We start from the raw sequence: 12,910 nt of genomic DNA on the forward strand, positions 1-12,910 counted from the left end.
GGGCATTGTACAACTTTGTAAATACCCTCTCTTTCTGAGTGAACTGAGAAACTATTTTAAACCAGTGACATGAGGGGATGTGACTGACATTTTAGAACCATCATTCTGGTTCCTTCAAAGTCACTATAAAATAGAAACAGCTACAATTCCTTTTCCATATGGAAAAATAGGACACTTGGTTTGAGCACATCACATGTAGATTCAGAGAAAATAAAAATGCAATTCTTCCATTTGCTTAGAAGAATCATTCTTCTGGTTCATATTAACAGCAAAATTTCACCTTAAAATATGTTTAAAAATGGTAAAACTAATATCCTCTGCTGCCCCTAAATTACAAGGACCAGTTTTGTTTTGTTTTGTTTTGAATTGTGGTAAAATACACATGAAACTTACTATTTTAACCATTTTACATGCAGAGTTCAGTAGTGTCAAGTGGATCACACTGCTATATAGAATGATTAGTTTTAAAGACTTCAAAAAAATTCATACTGATTTTGGTGTGTGTAGATAAACTCTAATACAATAATATATTTTAATAGTTACCATTTAAGTAGTGTATTTTGAATTTCTCCTAAGCCTACTGAATGATGGTAGGGTACAAAGTATAGTGGTTTACATGCTTTGCTAATACATTTGCATGAATGATCTAAGTATCAAAAAATGAACTCACAGTTGAAATTCTTCCATTTGGTAGCTGGTTACCATAAAGATAACAAATACAAATTTATATGACTAAGTACTAAATGACCATTCAGATTTTTAAGGACCAAGGTAACTCCTTAAACACCCATTCTCTCACAAGGGAATCAGATCAAACCATCCATGTGAATAAAATATAATTCAAATTTGGTAGTTGGATCAGTAGAATTAAAAAAAACAAATATGAGTATTCTACTAGTGTATATGATTTTGAGGTGCTAGTATTTTCATTATTAAAATACATGCTGAATAAAAGACCTACACATAATTTGGTCTCTAAATTGATAATACTGATATCTTTATATGATTGTGGCAGGATCATCACACATTTTAAAATGCTGTTATTGCCTATTACTTGCCAGTTGAAATAAATGATTGTTTTTTTTACCTCCGTGAAGAGACGAGCATCATCAGAAAGCATGTTATAATCCTGTGCACATTTCTTTGCAGAATTCTGCAAAAACTTTAGGAATTCAGTAACTTCTTCATTCACATGTTTTTTCATATCCTGATTTTTAAAAAAGTAGACATGTCATGAAATAAGAAGCTTGATTAAAAACAATCACTGCTCTAATAATTTGGACTTAAAGACTAATTAAAGTCTCTATCCAAAGCAGAAATCAGAGAAAGAGTACACACTATTATATAATAATGACAAACTTATTATTAAAAACTCCAAAATGTATATAAATCTTGAATCACTATGTGGAACACCTGAAACTAATACAATATTGCCTATCAACTACACTTCAATTTTAAAAAAACCTAACTCCGTAAAAAGAGCAAATGACTAATATCACACTACCTATTTAGGAATTAATAAGCTTCTCCACAAAATGCTCTTAATTAACATAAAAGACAAACATTCAAATGGAAAAATGTGCAAACAGCATGAATAGGCAAGTTACAAAAGAAATAGAAATGGCTTATAAACACATGGAAATGGCTTATTTTCATTAGTAAACACTGTAAATTAATATAAAACAAGGCATCACCATTTTTTCCATATCAAATTAGAGGCAAAAAGGTAATATCCAGGATTGGTGAAGATTTTTTTTTTTTTTAAAGAAAACTTTCATGCAATAGTGGTACAAATTGGCTTAAATTTTTTGCATAACAGTTTTCCCATGTGTAAATGCAGATCTAAGCCTCAAAAAATATGTATAGTTTTTGATCTGGCAATCTTATTTTTAAGAATTTATCTTAAGGAAACAATTATAGATATGAACAAAGAGTTTGCAACCAAGATGTTCAACACAGCATCATTTATATAATTGAGAACTTGAAACTACTAATTAAAGTAATCCAACAAAAACTTAAAATTGGTTCAATGAGCAATGTAAAATTGTTCTGCTAGTACTTAAGATGAACTGGAGTGAAATATGCTCAGAACCAGAGCAAAATGCCTGAACTAAAATAGAACCAACAAAAGAATGAAAGCACCAATGCTCTGTCAATTAAAGTCCTTAAATTTTCCGTTTTTGTTAATACAACTGCACCCAGAAACATAAAAGCAAAGTTAAAATACTTCCTAACTTTTAAATACTGTTTACTGAAGCTGAAGAATAGAATACATACCAAGTACTGCAAGTAGTCATTTTTATTTATTCCAACAGCTTTAGAATTTGCAGGAATTTTTGCGTATTTAACCAACAAGTCCACATAACTCCTCTGCTCTCTCTGTGAGAAACGAGAGAAACGAGGATAAGGAACTCTTGGTTTTGGAAGAAGAACCATTCCAACTGTGGTTTTAACTTTTTCCTTTGCTTGAGTTGCTGAACTAACTGCCGGCTCATTTTCTACAGAACTTGCTGATGCATTCAAATTTTCTCCTATACGTCTGGAAAAAAAAATACAATTTACAAATATGTGCTTTTCACATGAAGATTACTATCATGGAACTTCATGATTCTCAATCACCGGGGAGAATATAGCGTGATTAACATAGTAAATTCTGGATTATTATCTAACTCTGCCACCTGCATTTTGATGTTTAGCCATTTGGTGTAAATTAAGTATTCTGCAGGATTAGGATCATACTACAAGTTTACCTTCAATTATCTGACAGAGAGGAAGAGGCAAAATCCTTAGACAAGTTATTCAATTTGGAACTTTTTTCCCTTTATTCAACAGAGGAAAACTGCTCTTGCCATTACAGATGCAAGTATTTCATGTTCACCTTTATTACAATGCAAGTTGTTTTCAAAAGCTTAAGTTCTTCAGTAAGCTGTATTAGTTAATATGGTGAACAAAAGCCACTAAAAGCAGGATATGCTTAGGTCACAGGTTCACAAACTGACTGAGATTCTAAATTTTCTAGTTTCCTTTAATTATCTGAAGATTTAAAAAGAAAATTTGAACACTGTGTGCCATATTTTATGGAAGCAATAGTGGTTTTAGAAAAGTTGAACAATCCTCTATCACTCATACATGGCTGAGTCCATGGAAATGTCTTTATGCTTTGAATGAATGCAAAAGAGAAAATGTGGCATATCTATAAAGAAAAGCACTAGAGGAGAAAGTAGTAACTAGAGAACCTGTTACCATATTTATGAAAAGATATCCCCAATTTCTAAAAAAAAAAAAAAAAATCACCTTTCTGCAATAGTGAGGTACATGAATACAAAGTTCTTATCTTGTTCATAATTTGTCACTATTCCTAGTATTCAATTGTAGTAATCTACATTTTCAATAAGAGTTTTAAGTACACAAATACATACACACACACACAACTACACTTCCTTAGCCTCCACAATTCTAATTTCCACCACAGTAACTGTTCCCTATGATTTAGTTCCAAATTAAACAACAACAGTACATAAGAGAAGGGAAACTAATGAGAATGATGGAGGTCTGCTGATTCATTCTTTATCCCCCCCATTCATTAATATTTACTAAGTGACTACTCTGTGTCAGTCTTATGCCGGACATGGGAACAATACAGTCTCTACTCTCTAAAACTTTACAATCAAGTGGATCAGACAAATAAATGGGGAAGAAAGATAAATAAATATGTATATATGTATATCAATAGAGTGTAACTATGGAGATATCGAGTTTCCAAACTGAACTTACTGAATAGGTGACCAAGAATCCTAAGGATAACATGATCAGGGATTAAGAGGGAGAAGAGAAGTGGGGGGTGGGAACGCTGCTGGGTGGCTCAGTTGGTTAAGTGTCTGCGTTCTGCTTGGGTCATGATCTCAGGGTCCTTAGATGGAGTCCCACATCAGGCTCCTTGCTCAGCTCAGCGGGGAGCCTGCTTTTCCCTCTGCCCCTGCCTGCTGTTCCCCCTGCTTGTGCTCTCTGTCACATAAATAAAATCTAAAAAAAAAAAAAAAAAAAGGGGGAAAGGGGAGGGGCTCAATTGTGACAGTATTAATTTCTTTGGGGAATTTTAGAAGACCACGGTTGCATCTGGGTTGTCAAAAAAGAAGGGAAGAATTAAAGGCACGTAGAGGTGAGGAATACTAGCTGCCTGTAATGTAATGTATGAGAGTATGCCACACAACTTTCAAAGGTTCCTTTAGGCTTTCTTTTAATCATATACAAACAAATCTGGTCTGTTATTACTTATCCTAACAATACATTTTATTCTATTTTTATGATTCTTCTATGGCATAGTTTATGTTAACTTCTCTTAAATCCAACCTTGTTGGGTGCTTGGCTGGCTCAGTTGGTTAAGTGTCTGCCTTCAGTTCAGGTCATGATCTGAGTCCCGGGGATCAGGATCAGGATCGAGCCCTGCATCTGGGTCCCTGTTCAGCAGGGAGTCGGCTTCTCCCTCTCCCTCTGCCACTCCCCCTGCTTATGCACTCTCTCTCTCTCTCTCTCTCTCAAATAAATAAAATCTTAAAAAAAATCCAACCTTGTTCATTTTAGCTGGTGCATCTGCCTACTTCATTTTATCTTCTAGTACAGTATCTATGCATTTACATATTAAAATAAATAATATAAATTATTTCCTTTGATTTCATATTTATAATCTAAGACATTTTTTAAATATTATTATCTATGAATTTTAATTCAGGCTAGCAAAGGAGGTACATTATTTCTCATACATATTTGTAATGAAAAGTGGGAGGGTGTTGGTCTGATAAGGCTGAGAATTATCAATCTAGATCTGTGTCTGGACAAAGGCTGCACCCCATCCAAAACTACCGATAATTTATTTTAAATCAGTTTTATAATACTAGAATAATTATGGTAAAAGTGCCAAGAGTCTTAGAAAAAAGGTTAAGGCCCCAAAATTAAGCAAAATATCCAGCCCCACCCTCAAAGAGCTAAACTAAAGATGGAAAACTAATCAAGAGAGCTGGTTAGTGAATGGGAAAAGAATTTTGGAAATTAAAATAAGGATGCTTAGATTGGCTCTGAAAATAATACAGGTGAAAGAAGACACACTTAGCTACTAAAGTTTCTCCAATAACTGTATAAAAATAAGCATATTTTAGGTTAACAAAATGAATATTAACTGCTGATCTTGGGAGAAATGTATTACAGCAAATTGATTTCTCACTAGAAAATGTCTTGAGAGCTATTCAAACCTAACAGTATTGTGTCCGCAACTCTTAATAATACTGCTTCACAGCTGTCTCTCTGAATATGAGAATATGTCTGTCCTTGTGGCACAAACTGGCAAATTTAATTAAGCTGCTGCAGCAACAAGATGCTGACTCAGATATGCCAGAGTAGGAATGTCAAGAAATTCTAGCAGTTTAAATTGGCTACATTCAGCAAAGAATGAAATGGCAGCACATCAAGATCATTTCCGAGTGCAGTGCTGTCAAAATCTTCATCAGGGTGCAAGCCAAAAGCATCTGACAGGGTTTGTCTAGCCACATTTACAGCATTATATTTTATTCTAGTTGATGGTTTGAAGTATTCCCCCTTCATTTTGTCAACCATCCATTCTCCCTTTTTGCTTAAAGTTTCTAAAAAAAAAAAAAAAGGCAGAATTCAAACTTTTAGTCTCCTATGCTTTAAGTCTACTGGTTTGGGTGGCTTCTTTAAGTGGCATTTGGAAATGGTGCTTCTAGCCCCCATCTAAAGTCTACCTGTACCTCCTGAATTTGATTTATACTTTTCTATATTAAACATGTTGAAATTTCATAATTTTTATTTGAAGCTATTTTCCCCATTGCTGGCTCAAAACTCAGTTATAAGTGTCTACAACCAAAATTTTAATTTAGAAAAAGGTAAATGTTTACCTTCCAGTAGAGGGAGAAGGGTTGAATAAAAACCTCCTATTGCAGAAAGCAGAGTAATTAGAAGTATTTCCCCAAATATGTTAGAGAACACAAAAAACACAAAATTAGGGTTAATAAAAATTTTACATTTTTTTCTAATTTTTCCATCAAGAAAATACCCGTAAATTAATAGTATGAAAATCCATTCCTTAACAAAACTTAATAAAATTTAATGTGAGCAAAAAAGACTAGAAACATACGTAATCAATGCCTTATATCTTTCTTTTTTCTATGCCAAAAGGTAAATTATACCAATATATTATTTTATGCTGTACAGAAATCTAAAGGAAAAACAAGCATATTCTAAGAAGAAAATATTTTAGAAGCTGTACCCAATTGCCAGCAAGATGTCATCTCCCTTACATAATTCAGACTATAACCCACACCTACAACATGCTGACTAGAGCTAAACTTGAGAAGAACCATTAAAATAATTAAGAAGCAGTGGCAGGATGAAGATTAATATTAAAAATTTTTAGTCTGAAAAGATGAAGGCTGAGATAAAAGTATATAGAGTGGTGAAAAGTTTTTTTTTTTTAAGATACATGTTCCTTTTACCTTTAAAAAAGGTAAAGATATACATTTTTACCCTCCTCTTCCAGGATACTAGAATTGGTAGGCATTCTTTGATTCAAATAAACAAAGGCAATTCTTTATTTGATAGTAAGTTTTAAGAAATTAAAAAAAGAAATTGGTATCAAGAAATGGTGTAAGTTGAATAACAAAAATAGCTTTAAAAATCCATAGATCCATCTATATGGGATCTACTCAACCTTCTATAGGTATTAGCAAAGACATTATAATTATGCACTTAGGCAAGAATGTTGCTTTTAAAATCGCCTCTTTACTACAACATCTACTTGCTTTTATGTGAATTTATTTATTCATCTGATGAATCAAAAAAGCACTTTTTAAAAAATGTTTTAATGGCACTCTGGTAGTATCTATCAAAATAAAAAACATATACATACCTCCTTTTATATGATTTATCCTACTTACATTATCAGCATATAAGGATAGCATAAAAGGATGCTCACTGTTTTAATGGGAAAGGAATGGAAAGAACCTAAATGACTATCAGTGGGGTCAATTGATTCCACAGACATCCTTAAAGGTTCAGATTCAAAAGCATGGGTTGAGAGTACAAAATCAGTATTTCTTAAAAGCTCCAGAGAGTATAATGAGTCAGTATGGCAAGCGTGAAAATGAAGATGGTAAAAGAGACTGAGAAATACCACCATCACCAGAAAACTAGGAAAGTGAGATACCTTCATAGTCGAGAGGTCACTGATGATCTTGAGAGGAGCAGTTTTAGTAGACTAGTGAGGTGGAGGCCAGATTAGAGTGGGAAGTTCAGTGAAAGCAAATGTAGTGAGATGTGCAGTGAAGTGTTTTATCCTGTTTTATTAATCCATTCTCCCAATCTCTTTTGACTGGACAGTTTAATTCATTTAAAGTAATTATTGACAGGGAGGGACTTATTATTATTGCCATTTTGTTAAACATTTTTTGCATGTCTTATAGTTTCCTCCCAGCAAAAACATACAAGTTTTTAAAGAAATCTAAGTACAAATAACAGAAGTGGTAAGAAAGTAACAATGGAGTCCAGGGATAGAGACAGGAAAAACTTGAGCACCTTTAAACACCTATCAGGAGAGAATGAAAATATAGCAGGTAGGAAGAGGTGCTAATTGACAGAAAGGGTACTGAGAAGGCAGGAACAGATGGAGACCCATTCCAAACAGAGGCTAGAAATATACTTCCTCAATTGCAAAATGAGTGGGGAAGGATGAAAGTAAGTGTTGAGCTCCTCTAGAGAAGCTCCCCAGTTCCTCACTTGTCATATTTACAGTCCATTTTAGTAAACCCAATTACTTGGTTTCAAGACTCATTCACAATAGAAATAGCCAATCACAAAGGAAAGAAGAGCAGTTACAGGCAGGCAAACAGTGAAAAGGGAAAATTATCATTCAATAGGCACGTTCATATCTGAGAGGAAAAAAAAACTCTGGGAATTTGGCAGTATCTATTAAAATATAAAATGCATATGCCATATGACTGAACAATTCAATTTCTATGAATTTATCTTATAAAAATTATTACAAGAATTTCATCAATGTATTGTTTATAGTAACAGAAAAAGAGGAACACATTTTGCAATATCAGACTAGGCAAATGAACTGAAAGTATACCTACATAATGAAGTATTATGTAACAATTAAGAAGATTCAGCCATATAGAGAGTCATGGAAAGATACTTGAAATATTATTTTAAAAGAAAAAGCAAACTGCAAAACAGTTTTATAGTATTTTGTATTATTTATAGTATGATCTCATTTTTGTTTTTATATCTATGTGGAGAAAGGTCCAAAAAGATTTGTTCATATATATCTATATCTATCTGTCTACATCTATACCTATATATATAAATACACATACACCAAAGACTAGTCATCCTTGGGTACTGGGTTCTTCCATTTTCTAATTTTTACATTTTTATAATCTGAATGTTTAATAGTGGATACAGATATAAAACTTCAATTGCCAGAAAAATAACAATCAAATATGAAAATAAACAACCAAATAAATAAATATATTACCTGTTAGATAAAACACAAAGTTCTTTTAAACTTGGAGCCATGGAATGGTCTTTATAATTTTCTCGAGAGAAAAATGTCTTAAGGCCATTTTTTGAGGAAACATCCCTGTGAAACAAAGTAACTTACTTATATTTGACAATTCAAAATCTCATGCTAGACTAAGCAGCATAATGATACAACTGTAGTTTACAACTACATGCCTCCATAGCCCCTTTCCTAGACAATCACCTCTTAATAATTTTAATCTCATATATCAGATGTTAGAGTTTAGATGTTTTACTTGGATAGCTTTTAGCCTAGGCTCATTCTGAAATTCTCCAGTTCAAATAATCAGCCTTGCTTTTTCCATTAATACCTAATTAAATATCAGAGATACTTAAGAGTTAAAGATAGAACAGACTGAGGTACAATAAGATTCTGTCAGGGGCAGGGCTCACCTCAGGCTCTGTGGTATAACATTAAGATGTTTGGTTGCTGAAAGAAAATGCTTCTCAACTTAGTTTTGTTTCAGGCATTATTGTGCCAGGTCACAAGACACTACAAAGACTAAATATCCTACCTATTTTCATGAACTTGGCAAATGTGATAAATGGTGTGCCTCTGCTAAAACCACTTCTAATGTCTTATATGATTTTCCATAACATCATAATTAGAGACTAACATATTATAGTCAGTGGTTTCCATATAGTAAGGAGCCAATAAATGCTGGTTGAAGGAATTAAAAACAATGAGAACCGGGAAGCCCGGGTGGCTCAGTCATTAAGCATCTGCCTTTGGCTCAGGTCATGATCCCAAGGTGCTGGGATCGAGCCCCACATCAGGCTCCCTGCTCTGCGGGAAGCGTGCTTCTCCCTCTACCAATCTCCTTGCTTGTGTTCCCTCTCTTACTATGTCTCTCTCTGTCAAATAAATAAATAAAATCTTAAAAAAAAAAAAACAGTGAGAACCATAACCTAGAAAGGACAAAAATTATTAAAATTCTGTGGGAAAAGGTACTTCCAAGGGCTGTAAACTACACTTGGTTTCATAATGTCAGTAGCATTTAAGAGCATCTGTGCTGCATCTGAACACGTTCTTTATGACAAGGAGCATAAACGTATACACCTCCTAAAACTTACAACAGAACAATCTATTAAATGGTAACTTCTGGCTGGCCCCTTCCCAAAACAGAAAATTTTAGCGTATTTGCTCCATACCCATTGTTTTTAAAGGTGTTTATCAAAAAACAAAAAACCCACAACTATGGTTAAAGTATAAATGATAAAAATTAGAATGTCTTACTTGCTATGCAACAGTGTAATTTCTTATTACTTGTTATGGTACTGTATCTGTGAAAGCTCATTAAGTTACAAGATTTTTGCATATCATACAAAAACAAATTCATGGACTCAAAGACAGTGAGCTCCTTGGGGTAAGGGAGCACTGTTGGCAATATAAAAAAAAAATACTTATTGAGCTCATACTGATTGAATCTTATGAGTCAGGTACTATTTAAATCATCTTTGTAATCTCTTGTAACTTTGTATTCTCTTTGTCTAGTAGAGTGGATGCTCAGTAAATTTGTGTTAAATTGATTTAAAGCAGCACATGTATTAGATCCCAACAAAACTACAATTACCAAGTGTGCTATTTGTGAAGTTCTCATACACTTCTAAAACACAGTCTATGCATTTATATTATCACTCGATGTAGATTCTCATATAACAAAATGAAATTTGTCTATTCTTAAAAGAGGGTCTTTCTGTTAGCTGTACAGAAATGGGCAAGGTTCTTGGACGCAAGAGAATTCTAGCCTCTCTCCTTCACTAAGAGGCCAACAATAAATAATAAATACATGATGGAGTTACACCTAGTAGTAATCTGAGTGATGAACTTTTGTCATTTTAGGAGAGGAAGTGCAATCAGCTATGACTCAAAAGTGCTCAGTATGTGAAGGTAAGACCAGGGTACATTCTGAGCCACTGAACTTGTATCTTCCTTTTGTTTCCTCCAAATCTCTCCAGACCAGAAACCCTCCTTTCCTAATCCAGCCGCCAGTCCCACTTCACTCCTCTTTAGATTTCAAATAGACACAACTCACCAGTTCAGCCTTGGTTCACCCATGGCCATCATGGAGGTCATATTCCTAGATTTCTGCTTCACTCTAGCTCACAATTCTGCTGCCTCGCAGTGCAGACTCCAGCGGAGGCAAAATTTCTCCAGAATCTACACTCAACTGAGGAAAAACAAAAGGTCAAGATCAAAAGCAGGTGACTGGCTGGGCCAGGGGCTGTTAACTTAGGTGCGGAAGAACCTGTAACATCTATCCTCAACTGACAGGGACACCTAAAACAGAATACAGCACACAGATGAATATTCCCAAGGTTCCAGAACAGCAATGCTGAGGTAGGAATCCTTTTCAACTTATTCCAGTAACAACTTTCAGGACACTCACTGTGGAAATAAGAGTCAAAACTGAATGGTGTTCTCATTGCTTACATACTAGATCACTTAAGGGCATGGGGCTGTTAGGTCTTAACTCAGCTCCCCTCTATTCCCTTACTGCCCAGATAAATCTTGCTTCCGTTTTCCCAACCATACATGGGTTATGGGACAAATTCTGGCAAAGCAATGCTGGACAAAAACTCCCTGGATATCAAGAATCTTTCAAAAAGAACCTCACTTTTGAGGAGACTGAGGTCCAGGTGACTTAAATGACATTTCACAGAATCATACAGAGGAATCACCAGGACTGCAAATCTGCTTTGACCACTCTATGTTCTGTGCTTCCCTGGTCATCCCAAACTCCCTTGAATACTTGACAAAGTGGTATGTGAGAAACTAGCAAATCTAGAAGTCGGTCTCTCGGTACCTGACGGCTCTGACCTGCCCCCACATAGTCCCCCTCTCACATTATGACCCCGTCTGGGGCTGGGGAGGGAGAGTTGATGAAGACAAAAGGAACGGCTGAGGGAAAAGGAACGGTAGGAGAAACAAGGTTCCAGTAAGGCAAGTAAAGAGGCGAGCAAAGCCAGAGGGAGGGGGCCGCGCCAAAACCTGGAGCGTAGGGTCCTGGCCCGACCGAGGGGGCCGCCATGTTCCCTCCTCCCACCCTCACGAGCGTGCCCGCCTGCAAGGCAGGGCCCTCCCTTCCGCGTCTCGGCTGCAAAGCATCCTTTCCTCCCACCTCGTGGTCCGCGGCGGCTCTGGCCCGGGCCGCGACCCCCACTCCACACACGCTCCACCCCACTCCTCACACTGTCTCGCGCGCGCCCTCGGAAGGCCTTATTTAAAGGACGTGGCCGCGCCGCCTCGGCCCTGCGTAATGACGTCACCAGCGACGCAGCGGGCGGGGTCCGTGCTCTCTTCATTCTCGCGCTCCGGGTATTTCGGCAGGGAACTGCGGGGCTCGCCCCGCGGAAGGGACTAGGAGCGTTGTGTTGTTCTAGAAACATCCTTGAGGGGATGAAAGATTAGAAGAGGGACAGCAGACAAGTACAGTACTGGGAAGACCCAAACAGACTTGGTTTGACCTAGGCAAATGTCTTAGTTTCCCTAACCCTGTTTCCTCATCTGTAAAATGGAGATTTTATTAGCACCTACTTAGGGTTTTTAAAGGAGTAAATGAAATAATGGATGAAGTTGTGCTCAGCATGGTACTTGGCACATAATAGCACCTCTACTCCAACCCCACTCCATTTCCTAATGTCAGCCACTCTGGTGGCTCCCACTTTTATTTTCATTCATTAAAGAAATATTTATTGAGCACTTAAAATTTGTGTTTGGTGCTGGGTACACATAGAACTAAGACCCAATACCCCTCTTCTCCAAGAGCTTTTGATCATTGGGATTCTCATTCATATTAAATAATATAAAACAAAATAGAAAGTAGCTCCTTGAGAGAGATTGTATGCGTTCAGAGAGGGAGAGAAATTACTAGTGAGAGGGACAGAAAGCAGCTTTGAATAGCTAAAGATATGTATTGAATACTTACATGTCAGTTACCACATTGGGCACTTGACATGGCAGCTCATTTGAAGAATTTGAAATATGTAGATGATGGGAAAGGGCATTCTAGAAAGAGACAAGCACAAGAAGCTGCATAAACCTATTGCATGGACAGAGTCCAGTTTGTATGCTAGCGGGAAAGCATGTTCTAAATTTTACAGTGATTTATGATATTGTTTAAAACTATGTTTACATAGAAATTATACTTCTATTAAAAATCTCCGTTGAATACAGTGACCCTTAGGTAGTTTCTTTTGCCTGGAATGCAAGGACTATAAAGAGTGGTGGAAGAAAAGGGTTTGAAAAATAGATTGGGACTAAACCACAGAACATATAAGCCAGACTTAGGATTCTGACTTTATTTATAAGAAATGA

At 35.9% G+C, this 12,910-nt stretch overlaps 1 protein-coding gene across 5 annotated transcripts in view; it reads right to left on the minus strand.

The window, feature by feature from the left end:
• The window catches only part of ICE2 (interactor of little elongation complex ELL subunit 2), a 64,514-nt gene extending 52,665 nt beyond the window's left edge, over positions 1-11,849 (minus strand). The window contains exons 1-5 of one of the 5 annotated variants that reach the window (XM_025884326.2): positions 11,785-11,849; positions 10,629-10,763; positions 8,549-8,653; positions 2,278-2,539; positions 1,088-1,207 (exon numbers count right to left, since the gene is read on the minus strand). In XM_025884326.2, the coding sequence (XP_025740111.1) occupies positions 1,088-1,207; positions 2,278-2,539; positions 8,549-8,653; positions 10,629-10,669 (528 nt within the window). In that variant the 5' untranslated portion in view covers positions 10,670-10,763; positions 11,785-11,849. The other 4 variants (XM_025884328.2, XM_025884327.2, XM_073877101.1 and 1 more) reach the window with 4 other exon arrangements.
• Between the last annotated feature and the right edge of the window lie 1,061 nt (positions 11,850-12,910).

This window comes from Callorhinus ursinus, unplaced genomic scaffold, assembly GCF_003265705.2.
Source record: "Callorhinus ursinus isolate GAN/ISIS: 27379988/994484 unplaced genomic scaffold, GSC_fseal_2.0 scaffold25, whole genome shotgun sequence".
NCBI lineage: Eukaryota > Metazoa > Chordata > Mammalia > Carnivora > Otariidae > Callorhinus > Callorhinus ursinus.